Source organism: Ovis canadensis, chromosome 3 (genome assembly GCF_042477335.2).
Source record: "Ovis canadensis isolate MfBH-ARS-UI-01 breed Bighorn chromosome 3, ARS-UI_OviCan_v2, whole genome shotgun sequence".
NCBI classification, from domain to species: Eukaryota; Metazoa; Chordata; class Mammalia; order Artiodactyla; family Bovidae; genus Ovis; species Ovis canadensis.
Window position 1 is genome coordinate 171,313,732 of NC_091247.1, and position 23,323 is coordinate 171,337,054.

The 23,323-nt window shown below is 38.8% G+C and overlaps 1 protein-coding gene across 4 annotated transcripts in view; it reads right to left on the reverse strand.

The window, feature by feature from the left end:
* The window catches only part of NTN4 (netrin 4), a 131,738-nt gene that overhangs the window by 43,314 nt on the left and 65,101 nt on the right, over window positions 1-23,323 (reverse strand). For all 4 annotated transcript variants that reach the window (XM_069585091.1, XM_069585092.1, XM_069585090.1 and 1 more), the window contains exons 4-5: window positions 16,755-16,881; window positions 12,287-12,475 (exon numbers count right to left, since the gene is read on the reverse strand). In XM_069585091.1, coding sequence (XP_069441192.1) covers window positions 12,287-12,475; window positions 16,755-16,881 — 316 coding nt within the window. The remainder of the gene's footprint in view (window positions 1-12,286; window positions 12,476-16,754; window positions 16,882-23,323) is intronic.

Genomic DNA, 23,323 nt, shown 5'->3' on the forward strand with positions numbered 1-23,323 from the left:
GATGCAAAGAATTGACTCATTTGAAAAGACCCTGATGCTGGGAAAGATTGAAGGTGGGAGGAGAAGGGGACGACAGAGGATGAGATGGTTGGATGGTATCATGGACTCAATGGACATGAGTTGGCGATGGACAAGGAGGCCTGACATTCTGCAGTCCATGGGGTCTCAGAGTCAGACACAACTGAGCAACTGAACTGAACTGAACTGTGATCATTTCACTGCTAGAAATATGAAGTTTATTTTCTCCTTAATATACAGGCATAGGCTCTTGCTCTAGCACTTGAAAATGAGGAACAAACATATAGAAGGAATCTTCTAGGATATATCTTTGTAAGTGACTCTTCATATAGAGAAGGCCACTATACAATGCAATATTTCCAGTGTGTTCTATGGAACACTTGTCCTGAAAGAGACTCCATAAGAAAAGCATTCTCTGGTTAAATTTGGGAGACATACTTCAAAGCTATATAGGAGTTTTACCATGAACATTGTCATTTAAAGTCTCTGAGAAATCTTTAAGTAAAGAAGCCTTTGACTAATTCATCATTTCCTGAATCTGAAGGCTGTAGAAAAATTCCCATATATCTAATTTCTATTAACATCTTATGGAGTTAATGTTCCATGAATCAAACTTTGGAAAACGCCAAATCATAGAAACACATGTATCCAGATTTCCATCCTTTTCATCAGTAAACCTCTATGTAATTCATTTAAAAATCCAAGTCTATATGCTTACAAAGGGAGATACAAGCTTTGGTTAATTTGAATGCTCAGGAATCGTAGAATATTCTGCCTGGCTAACTTTTAAAAAAATTAACTGTAGAATAAGTGCTAAATGCATTTAACCCTTAATGAAAAGTATTCTGCCCACTCTCAAACTTTAAATCTAATCACCTGAGAGTTTTGATAAAGTGCGTGTTAGATTCAGTAGGTCTGGGGTGGGGATCAGAGGTTCATCAGCAACTGGATGATCCCAATGCAGCTGGTCTTTGGACCACACACTGAGCATCAGGTTACTTTTCTGCCTTGGAAAGCACAGTAAAATAAATACATTGTTATTTTGAATAACAGTATACATGTTGATGAAGCCACACACTGAGACAGTTTAATTTTTTTTTCAAATGTCCACTTGTTTTCTTGATATGAGCTTCCTCATATAAAAGTAAAGTGGGACCCAATGGGCAGAAAAGTTGCAGCCATAATGATTCTCTATCAGCACTTAGCATGAAATATGGTGCACTGTGCTGTGTGTGTGCTAAGTCCCTTCAGTCGTGTCTGACTTCTTGTGACCCCATGGACTGTAGCCCTCCAGGGTCCTCTGTCCATAGGATTCTCCAGACAAGAATACTGGAGTGGGTTGTGCCTCCTTCAGAGGATCTTCCCAACTCAGGGATCAAACTTGCATCTCTTATGTCTCCTGCATTGGCAGGCAGGTTCTTCACCACTAAAGCCACTTGGAAAGCTTGTGGTGCACGGTAGGTACTTGATAAATGTTAAGTACACTAACGTATTTTTCATAAGCTTAAAACACAGCCTTGGTAAATCTAAAGGTGATATAGAGACACATCTGCTAAAGAGGGAGTTAATAATATGAAATATTACTAAATGAAAATGTTGCCAAACTTGTTGCCAACCAAACAGCATGTTATGGAAAATACTTGAGAGAAAAATAGGATGTGCTAATAAGTGGTGGAGTCTACTCCTGACTCAGAAAAGGGAAAGGAAGAACTAGAGTCATAACCTGGAAGAAGGTGCCAGTTAAGAAAAGCCATGCTTGGGAAGTGGACACAGGCATCTGTGTCCCAAACATATGCTGGAATAGTCATAACATGAATGGAGATATGCCTTCCTCAGGCAGTCTACCCAGAATCGAAGGCATGTCTGGAAAAGGAAAAAAGGAAATATAGATCTTCCATACTAATCCATTCACCTCCTACAAATTATACTAAAAGGACTAAATTGGTACCAGTTATTTTCATAATTCCCCTATTTGTTGCACCATACTTATATGGTATAAATATTTTGAATTAGGAGTGATTAGCAGTATGAATTATTGGTGGTCATTATTCAAGTCATTCAGGACTCCAGATGTAAGGGAATACTATGATAATTTAAGGGGTTCAGAAACTAATCCAGAAAAGTGTGTTACAGTTATCTTATAATGTTTTGTTTTGTTCTAGAATGTCATTACTGTGCTGTTCATGGAATTTTAATTGAAAGAGCTTTGGTACCTTTAGTCTTCTGACACTTTGACATTGCCTATAAACATCCTTTGGTAGGGTCCGGTAATTATATTAAATGGTACTTATTGACTGGCTATCACCTGCTTGTGGGATAGTTCAACCCACACCATCTCACTGATGGAAGTATCCAAGATAAGGGTATCACCAGCCAACCACCCATCTTCTCTACTTCTCTCATCCTCATACTCCTCTACCATGCTGCCCCTCTTTTTTTCCCTCTGTAAGGTCCGTCTAGTCAAGGTTATGGTTTTTCCAGTGGTCATGTATGGATGTGAGAGTTGGACTATAAAGAAAACTGTGCACTGAAGAATTGATGCTTTTGAACTGTGGTGTTGGAGAAGACTCTTGAGAGTCCCTTGGACTGCAAGGAGATCCAACCAGTCCATCCTAAAGGAGATCAGTCCTGGGTGTTCATTGGAAGGACTGATGTTGAAGCTGAAACTCCAATACTTTGGCCACCTGATGTGAAGAGCTGACTCATTGGAAAAGACTCTGATGCTGGGAAAGATTGAGGGCAGGAGGGGAAGGGGACGACAGAGGATGAGATGGCTGGATGGCATCACCGACTCAATAGACATGGATTTGAGTAAACTCCAGGAGTTGGTGATGGACAGGGAGGCCTGGCATGCTGCGGTTCATGGGGTGGCAGAGAGTTGGACACGACTGAGCAACTGAACTGAACTGAACTGAAGTAATCTAAAATTTTTCCAGTTCTTTGAATATGCTATCGCCTTTCTTCCTTCTGTTCCTCTTTAGCACTGGTTGTTCTCACTGCTGGGAATATCCTTTATCCATATTATGTTGATTCCTATTAAACTTCAGGTCTTAGATCTTAAGTCGAAAAATCAACTCTTGTTCATTGCCCCTCCTATGATCGCTCCTGTATACTCTAAACAGTACTGGTCATACTGGTGTGATTTAACACACATATATATATCATGAGTTGCCTATACACACACACACACACACACACACACACACACATACATACATACATACATATATTTATTCACACATAAGCTCTGTAAAAAGACTGTGTCTCAAAAAAAAAAACAAACAAAGACTGTCTCTCTTGTTCACTGTTATAATTCCCAGGAATGAGCACACTTAGTACACAGTAATATTCAATAAGAATTTGTTGAATGAAAGGGAAAGTTTTTTAAATGTTCTAATTTTACTTCAAGTCTACTGACCTTGGAAATCAAACAGTATATTATGGAAAATATTGTCTCTGTAGGCATTTTCATGGACTAAAAAATAATAAAAAGTTATGTGTTTTGTTAGTTTTAGCTACATTCTCACATTTTGCTGATATTTTTATAGAACTGTAATTTGGAGACCAAAACCTATAAAGCCTTTTCGGCAAAGGTCCCCAGAAGAGCTATATAAGTAGTGGGATAACTTTTTAAATAATCTCTTTCATGATCTTTTTATAAAACTCTGAAACCATGAGCCCTCTAGTATTTAAAGAGCTAGAGCTGACACAACCTTTTTACATTTTGTAAGAATGTGAGCAGTAGCTTGAACACAGAACAGTAACAAAACAAAAGGTGTTTATTTTGGCTCCAAGTCGGCCAATAAACCTTTTCTATTTCTCTTTTTATTGTAAGACTTAGGCATTAAAAAAAATTATCTGTTTCAATCTTTTCTACATTTACTCATCTTACCATTTGAAAAGCTGAAGAACTTAAATTTTGACTAGTAAAGTAAAATGCAATGAAATATATGCAATGCTTTCAAATTAATCTGAACATTATATTAGTAAAATATATTGGAAATATACGAAACTTTCCAGATTAATCACTGCAATGGCTCCCAGTACCCTAGAAAATTAATACCAAAAATTTTTAGGCTAGCATACAAGGCCCTCCAAAATCTAGTCCTAATCAATGTTTCAAAGTTTTCTTTCTCTCTTCTTACAGATCTGCTTGTTACTCTAATGAAAGTGACCAGCCATTTGCTATACCAGAACATGCGCATGCATGCTCACTCAGTTGTGTCTGATTCTTTGCAATGCCATGGACTGTAGCCCACCAGGCTCCTATGTCCATGGAATTTTCCAGGCAAGAATACTGGAGTGGGTTGCCATCTCCTACTCCAGGAGAATCTTCCCAACCCAGGAATCAAACCTGTGTGTCCTGTGTCTCTTGCATTGACATTAACCACTGAGCCACCTGGGAAGCCATACCAGAACAGTGAAAGTGAAATGAAGTTGCTCAGTTGTGTCCGACTCTTTGCGACCCCATGGATGGTAGCCTGCCAGGCTCCGTGGTCCATGGGATTTTCCAGGCAAAAATACTGGAGTGCTGCCATTTCCTTCTCCAGGGGATCAGAGTAGATGCTTAAATGTTAGTTAGATATTAGAAACTGGGTTTGTTTTAATCAATGTAAGTAAAATTTACAGAGTCTTCATCTAGACCAGTGTTTCTCAAACTGCTTGCATCAGAATCACCTGGCAGGCTTGTAAAATTCAGATTTTTGGGCTCCACCCCAAAATCTGGTGCAGCTGGCTTGGATTGCAGTCTGAGACTTGCATTTCTAACACATTCCCAGATGATGCTGATGGTCAAGGAACCAGACATTTTGAGAATCACTGGTTTGCTTGTTGACTGCAACTAAACTTGAATTGAGCTGCCTTTGTTCAACATAAGAATGAATCTTTGAAAAGTAAGTCAGATTATACCACTTTTCTGTTCAAATATCTGTGCTGGTTCATCATTTTACTTCAAGTAAAAGGTGCTGTGCTTTCAGTGGCTCACAGGCCCACATTATTTGCCTCATACCTCTGGTCTCGTTGCCTGCTTCCCCCCAGATCCCATTCTGATGCAGCCAAGCTGACCTTGTTTTCATTTTGACACATTAAGCACCTTCATGTCTGAGGACATTTGCTCTGGGTATTCCATCTGCTTAAATTTTCTTAAATATTTGGCCAACTTTTTTACTATCTTCAGTTCTTTGCTCAAGTCTCACCTTCTTAGTGATGAGGCCTGTCCTCATTCAATACTGCATCTTGTCTATGTTCTCACTTATATCAGTGAGAAGCTAAAAAATCAAACTTACAGGAATAGAGAACAGATTGGTGGTTTCCAGAGGTGGGGAATGAGGGGTTGTTAGGGCAAAATAGGTGAAGATGATTAAAAAAAAGCAGCAACAACAAACATCCAGTTATAAGATAAATAAGTTTTGGGGATATAATGTACAGCATGATAACTACAGTTAATACCATACTATATATGTGAAAGTTTCTAACAGAGTAGATTATAAAAGTTTTCATCATAAGGAAAAAATTATAATTAGGTGAGGTGATAGATGTTAACTAAACTTATTGTGGTGATCACTTCACAATTATACATATACCAAATGATTATGCTGTACATCTTAAATTCATATAGTGCTATATGCCAATTATTTCTTAAATAATGAAAGTGAAAAATAATACTGCATCTTGTCACTCCTCTTCTCATTCCAAACCCCTGGCACCTCAGATCCTTCTTAACTTGTTTGATTTATACTTCTTTGGTGATATTATTAATAGCACTTAAACCATCTTCTAACATATATACTATATACTTCATTTATTAATTTTATTTATTTATTTTTATTAGTTTTTATTGGAGTATAGTTGCTTTACAATGTTATGTTAGTTTCTGCTATACAGCAAAGTGAATCAGCTATACATATATATAGCCCTTCTTTTTTTGGACTTCCTCCCCATTTAGGTCACCACAGAGCACTGAGTAGAGCTCCCTGTGCTATAAAATGTTCTAATTATTTATGTATTTTATATATAGTATTAATAGTGTATATATGTCTCCCCAGCCTCCCAGTTCATCCCACCTGTTCCCTCTTTGGAATCCATACATTTGTTCTCTATGTCTATGTCTCTATTTCTGCTTTGCACATAAGATCATCTATACCATTTTTCTAGATTCCACTATATGTGTTAATATACAATATCTGCTTTTCTCTGACTGACTTACTTCACTCTATATGACAGTCTCTAGGTCCATTCACATCTCTCCAAATGATCCAATTTCATTCTTTTTTATGACTGAGTAACATTTCATTGTATATATGTACCACATCTCCTTTACCCATTCCTCTGTTGATAGATATTTGGGTTGTTTCCATATCCTGGCTATTGTGAATAGCGCTGCAGTGAACTTGGGGGTGCCTGTGTCTTTTTGAGTTATGGTTTTCTTTGGGTATATGCCCAGGAGTAGAATCACTGGGTCATATGGTAGTTCTATGTTTATTTTTTTAAGGAACCTTCAGAATGTTCTTCATAGTGACTGTATCAATTTACATTCCCACCAATAGTTCAAAAAGCTATACAAATTGGAAAATAAGTAAAAATGTCACTGTTTGCAGATAACATACTATACATAGAAAATCCTACAGTTACTACTAGAAAACTACTAGAGCTAATTAATGAATCTGGGAAAGCAGGATACAAAATTAATGCACAGAAATCTCTTGCATCCCTACACACTAACAGTAAAAGATCACAAAGAGAAATTAAGGAAATAATCTCATTTATCATTCCATCAAAAAGAATAAAATACCTAGGAATAAACGTACCTAAAGAAGTAAAGGACCTGTACTCAGAAAACTATAAGACACTGGTGAAAGAAACCAAAGATGATACAGAAGGTGTTTTTGGATGGGAAGAATCAATATTGTGAAAATGACTATACTACCCAAAGCAATCTACATATACAATACAATCCCTATAACAGTATCTTTCTGAAAATGTTACCCATTGCCATGCAAGGCAGTAAATTAATTTCCTGTTTTATCTGCTTGTTAGTGCATACATTCTTTCTTTTAGACATTTTTACTAGTGGTCTGAAGATGTGAAATACCCCCATACACATATCTATTTAAATATATCTGGTACAAAATGAATATGGGCTGAATATGTTAGGGCTGAATATGTTTTAGATTGAAAAATTTCATAAGGAGACCCTTCACTAAGCACACAGAGTTAAGGAAACTACATGTTAGTCCCTAAGGTACTATGGATTTTAAAGGAGTAATTATTTTTGTTATAAGGTATTTTTAGTCAATAAAGAGTAGATCTTATAGGACCACAGTTTATACTAGTTTTTCATTTCTTTAGGACTTACTATATGACAAGCAACCCTCTAAACACTCCACATACTTTAGGTTATATAGTTCTCATTACAACCTTGTGAGTAGAAAGACATTGGAGTCCAAGACCTTCAACAGCTGGCACTGGGTTACACAACTGTAAGAGGCAGGGTAAATTTCTATTCTAGATCTCTTTGAATCCTACTAAAATGAAAGTCTGATGGTTGGGGCATGTAGAAGGGAGGCTCAAGTATATGTGCATCAGTTCAGTTCAGTCGCTCAGTCGTGTCTTTGCGACCCCGTGAATCACAGCACGCCAGGCCTCCCTGTCATCACCAACTCCTGGAGTTCACTCAAACTCATGTCCATCGAGTCGGTGATACCATTCAGCCATCTCATCCTCTGCCATCCCGTTCTCCTCCTGCCCTCAATCCCTCCCAGCATCAGGGTCTTTTCCAATGGGTCAGCTCTTCGCATGAGGTGGAGTTTCAGCTTCAACATCAGTCCTTCCAATGAACACCCAGGACTGATCTCCTTTAAGATGCACTGGTTGGATCTCCTTCCAGTCCAAGGGACTCTCAAGAGTCTTCTCCAACACCACAGTTCAAAAGCATCAATTATTCGGTGCTCAGCTTTCTTACAGTCCAACTCACACATCCATACATGACCACAGGAAAAACCATAGCCTTGACTAGATGGACCTTTGTTGGCAAAGTAATATCTCTGCTTTTCTATATGCTATCTAGGTTGGTCATAACTTTCCTTCCAAGGAGTAAGCGTCTTTTAATTTCATGGCTGCAAACACCATCTGCAGTGATTTTGGAGCCCTAAGAAGTAAAGTCTCTCACTGTTTCCACTGTTTCCCCATCTATTTCCCATGAAGTGATGGGACTGGATGCCATGATCTTCGTTTTCTGAATGTTGAGCTTTAAGCCAACTTTTTCACTCTCCTCTTTCACTTTCATCAAGAGGCTTTTTAGTTCCTCTTTACTTTCTGCCATAAGGATGGTGTCATCTGCATATCTGAGGTTATTGATATTTCTCCCGGCAATCTTGATTCCAGCTTGTGCTTCTTCCAGCCCAGTGTTTCTCTAGATGTGCTCTGCATATAAGTTAAATTAGCAGGGTGACAATATACAGCCTTGACGTACTCCTTTTCCTATTTGGAACCAGTCTGTTGTTCCATATCCAGTTCTAACTGTTGCTTCCCGACCTGCATATAGGTTTCTCAAGAGGCGGGTCAGGTGGTCTGGTATGCCCATCTTTTTCAGAATTTTCCACAGCTTATTGTGATCCACACAGTCAAAGGCTTTGGCATAGTCAATAAGTCAGAAATAGATGTTTTTCTGGAATTCTCTTGCTTTTTCCATGATCCAGCGGATGTTGGCAATTTGATCTCTGGTTCCTCTGCCTTTTCTAAAACCAGTTTGAACATCTGGAAGTTCACGGTTCACATATTGTTGAAGCCTGGCTTGGAGACTTTTGAGCATTACTTTACTAGTGTGTGTGATGAGTGCAATTGTGTGGTAGTTTGAGCATTGTTTGGCTTTGCCTTTCTTTGGGATTGGAATAAAAACTGACCTTTTCCAGTCCTGTGGCCACTGCCGAGTTTTCCAAATTTTTGGCATATTGAGTGCAGCACTTTCATAGCATCATCTTTCAGGATTTGAAATAGCTCTACTGGAATTCCATCACCTCCACTAGGTTTGTTCGTGGTGATGCTCTCTAAGGCCCACTTGACTTCACATTCCAAGATGTCTTGCTTTAGGTGAGTGACCACACCATCGTGATTATATGGGTCATGAAGCTCTTTTTTGTACAGTTCTTCTGTGTCTTCTAATCACCTCTTCTTAATATCTTCTGCTTTTGTTAGGTCCATACCATTTCTGTCCTTTATCAAGCCCATCTTTGCATGAAATGTTCCCTTGGTATCTCTAATTTTCTTGAAGAGGTCTCTAGTCTTTCCCATTCTGTTGTTTTCCTCTATTTCTTTGCATTGGTCGCTGAAGAAGGCTTTCTTATCTCTTCTTGCTATTCTTTGGAACTCTGCATTCAGATATTTATATCTTTCCTTTTCTCCTCTGCTTTTCACTTCTCTTCTTTTCACAGCTATTTGTAAGGCCTCCTCAGATAGCCATTTTGCTTTTTTGCTTTTCTTTTCCATGGGGATGGTCTTGATCCCTGTCTCCTGTACAATGTCACAAACCCCCATCCATAGTTCATCAGGCACTCTGTCTATCAGATCTAGTCCCTTAAATCTATTTCTCACTTCCACTGTGTAATCATAAGGGATTTGATTTAGGTCATACCTGAATGGTCTAGTGGTTTTCCCCACTTTCTTCAATTTAAGTCTGAATTTGCTAATTCACTACATTACAGCAGAAACCAAAACAATGTTGTAAAGCAATTATCCTCCAAATAAAATAAATAAATGAAAGTCTGAGTACAGAAATAGCATTTAGAATCAAATCCCATACCAGCCAGAGAAGCTCAGAGGGCTCAAACATACCGTGTATACACCAGGACCCAGAGACCGCATAGAGACTGAGACGGAACTGTGTTTGGGTGTCTCCAGAGGAGGTACAGGTCAGAATTGGATTGCTTCAGGGGCAGGGGCTCTGGTTGCAGTAGACCTGGGTATGGCATAAGCCCTTTGGGAGGAGGTCGCCATTAACCCACCATAGAGTCACTGGAACTTACACAGGACTGGAGAAACAGACACTCGAAGGGCACAAACAGAACCTTGTGTGCACCAGGACCCAGGAGAAAGGAGCAGTGACCCCACAAGAGACTAACCCAGACTTGCCCATAGTGTCCAGGAGTCTCTGGTGGAGGCGTGGGTCAGCGGTGGCCCACTGCAGGGTTGGGGACACTGAGTATAGCAGTGCGTGCATGGGACTTTTTCATTACCTCCACCATAGTTTGGCCTCAGGTCAAATAATACCAACAAAGGTCCGTCTAGTCAAAGCTATGTTTTTCCAGTAGTCATGTATGGATGTGAGAGTTGGACTATAAAGAAAGCTGAGCACCGAAGAATTGATGCTTTTGAACTGTGGTGTTGGAGAAGACTCTTGAGAGTCCCTTGGACTGCAAGGAGATCCAACCAGTCCATCCTAAAGCAAATCAGTCTGAATATTCACTGGAAGGACTGATGCTAAAGCTGAAACTCCAATACTTTGGCCACCTGATGCGAAGAACTGACTCATTTGAAAAGACCCTGATGCTGGGAAAGATTGAAGGCGGATGAGAAGGTGACAACACAGGATGAAATGGTTGGATGGCATCACCGACTCAAGGGACATGAATTTTAGTAAATTCCAGGAGCTGGTGAGGGCCAGGGAAGCCTGGAGTGCTGCAGTCCATGGGGTCTCAAAGAGTTGGACATGACTGAGTGACTGAACTGAACTCAACTGAGTACAGAAAAAAACAGGAGTAAAACAATTCTTGGAGAAATATTGTGACGTAAATTCACAATTTGGGGCTTAGTGTTGAAAGTGAGCTGTTCCATGTTCTATCTTCAACAATATAAGAGAAAAAGCCTGTAACAAGTAAGCCCACTAGTATTTCATGTAAATACCTCCTGCCTTATGTCAAAACTGTTTTTTTCAAGAGCTACAGAAATTTTCCTTTAAATTAAAAACAAACTCAAGATTTTAAATGATTGTTTCCCATTGTATTGTTCCTTTCCTGTCTCTGTTTTTTGACCTAGAATGTAGAGTTCTTAGTGGGAAGAGGAAGGGCATGATCATTCATCTCCATTAACAGCCTTGAGTGGTTTCTATGATCTAATCATCTGTGAGTCAATAGACATGTAAATGCTCATGTAGTTAGAGGAACTATTCATCCACACTGGACTTTTACTTAAGCTGTGTCTACATCCTTCATAGTCATGTTTCAGAGAATGTCTCATTAACTGAGCAGATCTTTGAAAACTATACTCTTTCTTTGAAAAAAACCTCTTACTGGATTTATGCCAACAAAAAGCCGAACCCATTCTTTAATAGTTCAGTATTGGGGGGAATGTAAGGAATTACTGTTATGTTCTAAATTCATTTTTGATACCATGGTATCTTAGAGCAGAGTCAACCAGATTGCATTCACAGTGGAACCAAAACCTGTCATTTGTCAGATGTTCAAGTTCACTGCAGAGATGAAAGCAAGAATGACCCAAGTGCAGATAACCACTCTTTATTTTATCAGTTTGAGTCCATTATTGTCTGTGTCCTACTCATATATTTGGTCTTAAGAAAATCTGAGCACCGCAGAATTAATGCTTTTGAACTGTGGCGGTGGAGAAGCCTCTTGAGAGTCCCTTGGACTGCAAGGAGATCAAACTAGTCAATCCTGAAGAAAATCAACCCTGAATATTCATTGGAAGGACTGATGCTGAAGCTGAAACTCCAATACTTTGGCCACCTAGTGAGAAGAGCTGACTCATTGGAAAAGACCCTGATGCTGGGAAAGATTGAAGGGAGGAGGAGAAGGGGATGACAGAGGATGAGATGGTTGGATGGTATCACCAACTTGATGGACAGAAGTTTGAGCAAGCTCTGGAAGTTGGTGATGGACAGGAAAACCTGGCGTACTGCAGTTCATGGGGTTGCAAAGAGTTGGACATGACTGACTGACTGAACTGAGCTGAAGATAATCTTAAATATATCTTCCTCGTGATCATTCTTTTTTCCTTGTTATTAGTCATCTTGTTTTTCAAAATATGGTGCTATAGGAGAAAATGTTACTTCATGGAGAGTAAGGAGATTGTTTTTATGACTATTGTACTGTGCCCACCTGACAATTTTTACCCGTTATCAATGAAGTTAACTGAAGTGTATGAGTGGATTGTCTGAGAATTTCATGACCTCTCTCCCTTGGGTGAGCAAATGAAGGATGCAGTATCATCTCTTTTGTAAAAATCAAACTTTTTCCCCCATAACCATTAGTTCACTTACATTTGCAGGCATCTGGGGCAGAGAAAGGTCTTCGGAGGTCCCAGTAGAAGCCTGGCTTACATCGCTGGCAGTGTTGACCTTCTGTGTTGTGCTGACAGTCATTGCAGACACCGCCACTACGATTCCCTGATGCCTCCCACACATTAATGTCAAAGTGACAGGCATCAGCATGTCCATTGCACTTACAGGCTGGGGGAAAGAAGGATCAGAGAAAAGCAAAGAATTAAAAATAAAATGACAGTTTCCCTAGTATTCAGGCAGTTACGAGTAGGGTAAGCTGACTGCTAATTTTTTTTAAAAAAATAGTTTTTTCAGATTCATAAGTAGAAAACAGACTTGTGGTTGCCAAAGGGGTGCGAGGATGGGGAAAGGATAGAGTGGGAGTTTGGGGTTCAGTTCAGTTCACTTCAGTCGCTCAGTCGTGTCTGACTCTTTGCAACCCCATGAATCACAGCACGCCAGGCCTCCCTGTCCATCACCATCTACCGGAGTTCACTCAGACTCACGTCCATCAAGTCCATGATGCCATCCAGCCATCTCATCCTCGGTCGTCCCCTTCTCCTCCTGCCCACAATCCCTCCCAGCATCAGAGTCTTTTCCAATGAGTCAACACTTCGCATGAGGTGCCAAAGTACTGGAGCTTTAGCTTTAGCATCATTCCTTCCAAAGAAATCCCAGGGCTGATCTCCTTCAGAATGGACTGGTTGGATCTCCTTGAAGTCAAAGGGACTCTCAAGAGTCTTCTCCAACACTGCAGTTCAAAAGCATCAATTCTTCAGCGCTCAGCCTTCTTCACAGTCCAACTCTCACATCCATACATGACCACAGGAAAAACGATAGCCTTGACTAGACGGATCTTGGTCGGCAAAGTAATGTCTCTGCTTTTGAATATACTATCTAGGTTGGTCATAACTTTTCTTCCAAGGAGTAAGCGTCTTTTAATTTCATGGCTGCAGTCACCATATGCAGTGATGAGCCCCCCAAAAATAAAGTCTGACAGTCTTTCCACTGTTTGCCATCTATTTCCCATGAAGTGATGGGACCGGATGCCATGATCTTTGTTTTCTGAATGTTGAGTTTTAAGCCAACTTTTTTGCTCTCCTCTTTCACTTTCATCAAGAGGCTTTTTAGCTCCTCTTCACTTTCTGCCATAAGGGTGGTGTCATCTGCTCATCTGCATATCTGAGGTGATTGATATTTCTCCCGGCAATCTTGATTCCAGCTTGTGTTTCTTCCAGTCCAGCGTTTCTCATGGTGTACTCTGCAAATAAGTTAAATAAGCAGGGTGACAATATACAGCCTTGACGTACTCCTTTTCCTATTTGGAACCAGTCTGTTGTTCCATGTCCAGTTCTAACTGTTGCTTCCTGACCTGCTCACAGGTTTCTCAAGAGGCAGGTCAGGTGGTCTGGTATTCCCATCTTTTTCAGAATTTTCCACAGTTTATTGTGATCCACACAGTCAAAGGCTTTGGTATAGTCAATAAGGCAGAAATAGATGTTTTTCTGGAACTCTCTTGCTTTTTCCATGATCCAGCGGATGTTGGCAATTTGGTCTCTGGTTCCTCTGCCTTTTCTAAAACCAGCTTGAACATCTGCAAGTTCACGGTTCACGTATTGTTGAAGCCTGGCTTGGAGAATTTTGAGCATTACTTTACTAGCATGTGAGATGAGTGCAATTGTGCAGTAGTTTGAGCATTCTTTGGCATTGCCTTTCTTTGGGATTGGAATGAAAACTGACCTTTTCCAGTCCTGTGGCCACTGCGGAGTTTTCCAAATTTGCTGGCATACTGAGTGCAGCACTTTCACAGCATCATCTTTCAGGATTTGAAAGAGCTCCACTGGAATTCCATCACCTCCACTAGCTTTGTTCGTAGTGATGCTTCCTAAGGCCCACTTGACTTCACATTCCAAGATGTCTGGCTCTAGATTAGTGATCACACCATCATGATTAACTGGGTCGTGAAGATCTTTTTTGTACAGTTCTTCCGTGTATTCTTGCCACCTCTTCTTAATATCTTCTGCTTTTGTTAGGTCCATACCATTTCTGTCCTTTATCAAGCCCATCTTTGCATGAAATGTTCCCTTGGTATCTCTAATTTTCTTGAAGAGGTCTCTAGTCTTTCCCATTCTGTTCTTTTCCTCTATTTCTTTGCATTGGTCGCTGAAGAAGGCTTTCTTATCTCTTCTTGCTATTCTTTGGAACTCTGCATTCAGATGCTTATATCTTTCCTTTTCTCCTTTGCTTTTTGCCTCTCTTCTTTTCACAGCTATTTGTAAGGCCTCCCCAGACAGCCATTTTGCTTTTTTGCATTTCTTTTCCATGGGGATGGTCTTGATCCCTGTCTCCTATACAATGTCACGAACCTCATTCCATAGTTCATCAGGCACTCTATCTATCAGATCTAGGCCCTTAAATCTATTTCTCACTTCCACTGTATAATCATAAGGGATTTGTTTTGGGGTTAGCAGATGCAAACTATTATATATAGAATGGATAAACAATGAGGTTCTACTGTAATAGCACAGGGAACTACATTCAATAAACTGTGATAAACCATAATGGAAAAGAATATGGAAAAAAGAATACATGTGTGGGGTGTGCGTGTGTGTGTGTGTGTGTGTGTGTGTGTGTGTGAAGTTGCTTCAGTGGTGTCCGACTCTTTCGTCCCTTAAAGACTGTAGCCCTCCAGATTCCTCTGTCCATGGGATTCCCCAGGTAAGAATACTTGGATGGGTTGCCATTTCCTCCTATAGGGGATCTTCCTGACACAGGGATCAAACCTGTGTCTCTTACGCACTGGCAGGCGAGTTTTTTTACCACTAATGCCACCTGGGAAGCCCTATGTATGTATAATTGAATCACTCTGCAGAAATTACCACAACATTGTAAATCAATTGTACTTCATTTTTTTAATTTAGTTTTTTAAATAGTATACATTTTCACAATACAGTCAAAACAGTGTAAGAAGGTTTATATATTAAGAACTCTAGTCTCCCCATCCCTATTCACCCTGTTTCCTCTGGCCCTCAGTAGTTTCTTTCCTTTCTTCCTTCCTTTTCTTTCATCCTTCTCTCCCTCCCACGTTCCTTCAAACCCCTTCAAAGGAAACTTCTGGTGCACAGGGGTTAGTAACTTGGCAGATAGATTGATTTGCCTTTCATGAAGCACCATTCTTCAGTTATTGTACTGGTGAGTATGAGGTGGTCTGCTAAAGAGGCCTTAATTTTCTTATGGGAGAGGTTTGCAGTTTCTTATGTAACAGATTCTCAAAGTCATTTCTAAGATTATAGTCAGTAGCACCAAGTGACAAGTCTCTGTGTTCTATATGTATTTAGATACGCAGCTGGTCTCTGTGGAAAGGGCCATACTGGCACTCTAGGAATTTGGGAGAAATTCTTTAGATTCTCTTGATTGATTTAGAATAAGGATCTGGACTTTTTCCTGGAGGTCAGCTGTGTTTGAAAATGTTTTTGCTATTGTTTTTCATTGTTTCCTTGATGTGTTATGATATTTTGACCAGATTCATAGTCTTTAAAAAGCATACTATAAGATAACTTAAGATTTATGCTTAGAGGAAATCCTGTACATTTCCGTGAAACTAAAACAAATCAGTTATGATGCCAAACTATGTATGGGAAGAGACTTCTCACAATTTTACCCACTGTATTTGCCTTTAAATCCTAGTAAAATTGAAGTTTGTTAGTGTAAACATTGTTATGGGCATGTGCATTTCTCTGTGCCTGTATCTTTCTATTTCATGTGTGCTTCATTTTTAATTGCAAAGAAAAAAAAAATGGTTCACATTCCCATATTTTTTACTCTTCTATCTAATCTCTAACCTCAAACCCAAAGTTAGCCATGAGAGTGTTAGTCTCATTCTTGATGAACTGACATAGTTTCAAATCTAATTTGTTTTTAAAAGTATAAGTGAAGAGACAGGCATTATGGTATTCTAGAAAAAAAAAGTATTTAATTTGGAGTCTGAAAACTAGAGATCAAGTCCTGACTCTATCATTTACTAACTTTGGCAAGGTACTTCAAATTTTATTGGACCTCAGTTTACTGATCTCTAATATGGGATTAACACCACCTACTTTATAGGGTTGTTTTGAGAACTGAATTCAAGATACCTATTTTCATTATTATAATTCAGTATCTGTGAACTCTAAACCTCAGTTGCTCTGTGTCTGGACATGTTTTTATTATGTCAAACTCTCAAGAAGGGTGCTCAGGTTCAACATAGAGTCCCAACAACACATTTTTGGCAAAATAGTCATATCAGCGACTTTGCAAGCAGTAATTGTTTCCAATGGCTGAAGTCACAGAGGGCAGTGATATGGGCTATGTTTGTGTAGGTTAGCATCTGTCACCTACCACGTATTGTGTTTCTCAAGACAACAAACGAGAAGTCTACAGATGTTTACGTGACAAAGAAGGCTTCTGAGTCTGTGGACTTGGTACTTACTTCTGCACTCATTTGGAGACCCTGTTTTTCCATCAGCTGCCTCCCAGGGGCGGTCATTATATAAAGGTGCACAGTGTTGGCAGTGGGTGCCCGCTGTGTTGTGCTTACACATACACTTTCCATGGACCTGCAAAGAAAGGTAAGAGCTGAGAGCGCAAGCAACTCTAGGAAAGAACGTTCTTCCCACAACCTCATCTCGTTCATTGGCTTTAGCCATATGACATTCATTCGCTTGAAGATGTTAGTCATCAAGATGAGAGATCCTTTCTTTGGTTTGTCTTTGCTGTTAATTCAAAAAACTGCAAAATATATATTTTCTTGACAGGAGGATACATGATCCAAATAAGCAATTCTGAGATAATTGCTAGGCATTTACTTAAAGTTTTAATACCTCAATTTTTTTTTTATTCTTTACACAAAAGTAATACATCTTCAATACAGAAAATTTAGATCTTTCCATGTCATTAAATATTTTTGTACAACACCCATTTTAATGATTTTCTTGTACAATATATAGTTTATTTGACCAATCACCTATTTTTGGTTATTTAGGCTTTTAAATATTTTTATACAGTATATTTTAATTCTATAATTAATATCCTTGTAGCTATTGTGTACATTTTCATTTATTTGAAATGTGTTTTCTAGAAGTAAAGTTGAACAGTCATCATCTGTATATTTTTAAGGCTTTGAAGACATTTTGTCATAATACTGGGCATTTTCTTTTAATCCCATAATTCAGAGTAGCTGAGGGTTTTAAAAATAGTATTTCCCCCAAGGAAAAATATTTTAGTGGAATTGTTGCAAGAAAGGGGGGCCCTTCCAGAGCCCCAAACTGGGCTCTTGTCTAACACTCAGAAATTAATTGTCCAAGGAGACACATGTGCTGACAGAGCAAGAGATTTTATTGGGAAAGGGTGCCCGGGTGGAGAGCAGTAGGGTAAGGGAACCCAGGAGAACAGCTCTGCCACATGGCTCACAGTCTCGGGTTTTATGGTGATGGGATTAGTTTCCCGGTTGTCTTTAGCCAATCATTCTGACTCAAGAGTCCTTCTTGGTGGTGCATGCCTTGTTCAGCCAAAATGGATGCCAGAGAGAAGGATTCTGGGAGGTGGTCAGACCTGTGGTGTCTCCTTTTGACCTTTCCCGAACTCTTTCGGTTGGTGGAGGCTTATTAGTTCTCTGTTCTTTACCAGGACGTCCTGTCGTAAAACAGCTTATGCAAATGGTTACTATGGTGCCTGGCCAGGGTGGAAGGTTTCAATCAGTGTGCTTCCCCTAACAGAATTATTTGGGATCTGAGCATTTTATGAGAATTTTAACATTTTATATTATCTCATCAATAATTTCTAAAAATTAGTATTTGAGATCATCTGGAATAGTTCCTAATAACTAAGTTTGCCATGAATTCTAGTACCAAAATGAATTTATTGACACATGATGTCATGACTGTACAAACGAACGTTTTTTGAAGTTGCTCAGAGACAGAGTCCCAAACTTGGATCTATGAAGTGTTGTTTGTTTTTTCTTGAGAAACAGTATAAAAGATAAATCATTGCAGAGGTAATAAGTTATATCAACCATTTATAATTATTTAATGAATATCTACTAGAGAAAGTTGCTATATTAGGCAATGTTTGATACACAAAGCATTACAAAACATGATTTCTATCTTTAAGCAAAGTACAATGTAGCTGGATAAAAAAGATTTACATAGAAAAAATTATTCATAAACAAGACAATAAATAAATACCTAAGAAATAAAATTATGTTGGAATTCAAAAGATGCAGAAATCACAGTAGATTAATAGTGACTGAGGACTTTATGAGAGAGACGGGTTTTTGAGATAGGCATTGAAGTTGGGCAGTATTTCTGACAGGCAGAAGGAAAGAGAATTTCCAGGAAAAGGAAACAAAATTAACCAAGCTGTGGTTCTAAGAGGTTAGGGAAAATCTATGAACAAAGTTTATTTCAATACATCTGAAATATTCTGACTGTGATGATAAAGGAACTACTAAAAATGAGACGTACTTAGACCGGCCAGAAATAAAATTAAACTTCAGTTCAGTCAGTTCAGTCGCTCAGTTGTGTCCGACTCTCTTTGAGACCCCATGAATCGCAGCACGCCAGGCCTCCCTGTCCATTACCATCTTCCGGGAGTTCACTCAGACTCACGTCCATCGAGTCAGTGATGCCATCCAGCCATCTCATCCTCTGTCGTCCCCTTCTCCTCCTGCCCCCAATCCCTCCCAGCATCAGAGTCTTTTCCAATGAGTCAACTCTTCACATGAAGTGGCCAAAGTACAGGAGTTTCAGCTTTAGCATCATTTCTTCCAAAGAAATCCCAGGGCTGATCTCCTTCAGAATGGATTGGCTGGATGTCCTTGCAGTCCAAGGGACTCTCAAGAGTCTTCTCCAACACCACAGTTCAAAAGCATCAATTCTTCGGCGCTCAGCCTTCTTCACAGTCCAACTCTCACATCCATACATGACCACAGGAAAAACCACAGGCTTGACTAAACGGACCTTAGGGTTCAACAAATGTGGAAATAGCTACAACCAATACATTGAGGTACTACTGCTCAACCTAATTTAACACTTGAGAAAGTTGTGTTGTCTACCCAAGATCTCCTTTTTCTTTTCATTCTGTTGGAATATATTTCTTTGGTTCCACTGGTAGAGGCACTCTGGGAATAGCATATGCATCATCCAAGTGTGTTATGTGACTACTGTGGACCTTTATGTACACATAAAATTCAAGTGCAGGAATTATTCAGGGCTTGGAGGTCCACAGGCTACTTGCAGATGAATCACATGAGATCTAAGAGCCATCTTGCTAAAGTTAGTTTCTGTGTATTATAAACAAAGGTTTTCGTGCTTAATGAAAATGAACTATAGCTGTCCTTTTAGTTCTTAGGGATTAGCTAGGATATAGATTTTTTTAAATGGTAGAATTGACTCGGAGTACAATATGTTACAAAAATTTTGTTGATTTTCTTTTTTTTGTTGTTGTTGTTGTTGATTTTCTTTATAGAAACTCAGCTAATATTATAGATTCAATGTATTGGTTTTGTTCTTGGAATGCCCAAACATGAGGTGTTACCTTTTTTCTTGGTCTTTTCTTTGTGAAAAGACTTGTTTATACAACAAAGCTAGGACTTGTTTATACATAAAGTCCCATGGAATTGTTAGGAGTTTACTATACATAACTATTCACACATCTAGGTAAGAGCTAAAGACAACTTGCACTTAAATTTGGAGAGCTGCAGGGATTCAATGTTCACTACTCTATAAGAATGAGGTGTTTTCATCCTCGTTCCTGAATATCTAATTTTTCATATATTCTGGTAGAAATGCTCCAGTCCAACTGCTCTTTATTAAATCTTTTAAATTCAACATTCTTATCATCATGAAAAAAAAATAGAAATTCTATCAAGTAACTTCCACAAGGTAAGATTCTTTTTCTTAATTGAAATATAGTTGATTTACAATGTTGTATTACTTTCTGCTATACAGCAAAGTAGTTCAGTTATACATATATGTATATATATACACCTTTTTCATATTCTTTTCCATTATGATTTATCACAGGACCATGAATATAGTGCCCAGTGCTATAAAGTAGCTTCCTGTTTATCCACCCTGTATATAATAGCTTGTATCTGCTAGCCCCAAACTGTCACTCCTTCCCTCCCCCACACCCACTTGGCATCCCAAGTCTGTTCTGTCTGTCTGTGAGTCTGTTTCTGTTTCATACATAATTTCATTTGTGTTATATTTTTTTTAACTAAAAAATTTTTACTGGAGTATAGTTGATTTACAACATTGTGTTTCAGGTATACAGTAAAATGAATCAGTTATACATAGGTGTGTGTGTATATATATATATATATACACACACAGCATATATATATATATACCTCCAGCATTGCAAGCAGATTCTGCTACAAATTATTGCTACTTTTCTTTAGAGGAACTAAACTATCATTATAAGTCTCAGTTTATCAGGTTTGGTCTTGGAATGCCCAAGGCCTATATGTAATTTCACCCAACTCTGGTTAGTCCTGGTCCACAAATTCCAGGACTCAGGAGACCAAAGACACTTAGGGAACCTCATCAAACATTCACGTGCATCACAAGATGATGTGGACCGGTCAGTTCCCTCTGGAGTAGGGATCTCAGAGCACTTCCTTGCACCCACATGCAAGGATTGGGATGAACCTCCCAGGGTCTGAAAGATGCCAGCCCAGCAAATATTTCTGCACACAGAAAAAGTCAAGGAACTGTCATTTTGAGAATTACTAAAAATAGTTGTAAATCATTACCTAGACCATTTGAAACAAGAAATCCTTTCTCAGCGATACAACTGTTACTGTTCAAGCTTGAAAGATCACCCACTATTTGATGCTTGTGAAAAATGTGCAAGTGAAACTAGGTCTTCACTGGGGAAAAAAAAAAAAAAACAGAAAAAGGAAACTTTAGTAACAAGTTTAACAAAGCTCTTGTTTGGTACACAAACATAAACTAGATAAAGAACAGGAAAATGGGATTATGTATTTAAGGCTTAGTTGAAGAAGAGTGGTATCTGGCTGTGTAACTGGGAAATGAGAATTCAACTTTAACAACAAATCTACAAACCCTAATTATACAAGAGTTATACCTTGGCATTTTGGATAGTTTATGAATTTCATAAACCCCTCCATTATACTGAGAGTACATTTCTCCGTTGATGTCAAAAGTTTCTTACTATACCCCATACAGTATGGGATATATGTAAGGGAATCATACAAACTTTGAATAAGAAATTTAAGGGATTACTAGAACAGCTTGCTCATGAATACCTGTATACTTTGGTGACAAATATGCTATATTAGAGGTAAATAGACACAGAAGAGAAAATACTGCTCCTTCATATGTAAGGCTATAAGAATCTATGTGGGAACAAAATGAGGAAATTATTATCTTTCAAATTTGTCATTGTAAGATATCCATCTTGCTTAGAAAAGCTCATTTTTAATTGTTCTTTGGGGGCAGAAGGCCCTCTAGTAGTCAGCAAATGTAGACTTGAGGAAATTGTCAGTGGCAGGAGGTTGTGAGAATCTGGCCATTGGCAATGTTGAGCATAAGGGTTGGACAATCACTTATCAAAATAGTGTAGAATATTTAAACGTTAAATGGAAGATTGGCTTTGACAACTTTTAAGGTCCTTCTAGTCTTAAGGTGATCAGTCCTGGGTGTTCTTTGGAAGGAATGATGCTAAAGCTGAAACTCCAGTACTTTGGCCACCTCATGTGAAGAGTTGACTCACTGGAAAAGACTCTGATGTGGGGAGGGATTGGGGGCAGGAGGAGAAGGGGACGACAGAGGATGAGATGGCTGGATGGCATCACCGACTCGATGGACATGGGTTTGGGTGAACTCCGGGAGTTGGTGATGGACAGGGAGGCCTGGTGTGCTGCGATTCGTGGGGTTGCAAAGATCGGACACGACTGAGCGACTGAAATGAACTGAACTGAGTCTTAAGATTCTGTGATTCTAAGGCCTGCCTCTGTGTATTGTGAATACTGCCTGGTTGGAGGCAACTACCCATAATCCTTTCTGAGCTACCAAATAAGCCTTAAATGTCATATAGCAGGTCCTATTACCATTTCACCAAGAGTGTTTCCAAATGATGTGAAAGTCAAATAAGGGAAAGTTAGGAGAATATCTCTCCTTTTTAGCAGGCACTACCTGATGTGGCAGAAATGAAAAAGTAAATGTTAATAGTCTGAAGATGGATTTGCATATGTCGATAATAACTATACCAAAACTAAAATAAGTTTCATTCTTTCTGATTTTTCTCCTACTGTTTTCCTCCTTCTGTACTGCATTTTCCCCATTGCTTATGAGAAAAGTAATCACAGACTGTCATTCTAGCACCTGCCTTCCAAATAAAGGTATATTTTGTCATCCACAGACATTCACCATAATGGAAACACCAAAGCAAATAATAAATATGGTTAAAGCTTTGGAAGACTCAAATTAACTGAATTCTTCTTTGAATGTCTGATAAAATTTGCTTCCCAGCTGCTCTCCAAGAAAGAAAGAACCAACTATTGCTCAAGTCCCACTAAAATTTATAATGAAAGTTAGTGGAAAAAAAAGATTTTACAGCCAAGTATTCAGAAATTCTTCAATTTCATCAACTGAGTACTTTCCTTGGGCTCCTGTGCCACTATTGTTTACATATATATGATTTTATTTTCTTTCTTTACCATTCAACTTTGAATTTCAATGGAAAATGAATATCCTTTCATACCATCATTGGAATCTTAAGAAATATTTGTGAAAAGAGAATACAAACAGTGCCTATTCTATGATCCTAAGAAAACTGCCCACTTAAAGGCAGCTATGGCAATTCACAGACCTTCATTTAGCTCTGATAAATGATTTACAAAAGTGGAACAATGCTTTGCAGCAACTTTAGAAAAGATGTAAAGGCAAAAAAACTGATTTAATTTCTAAAGAGATAGTATGTCCCTTTTAGAGAAAAGGATTAGCTTCCAAATGAATGAACTTCTTATGTATG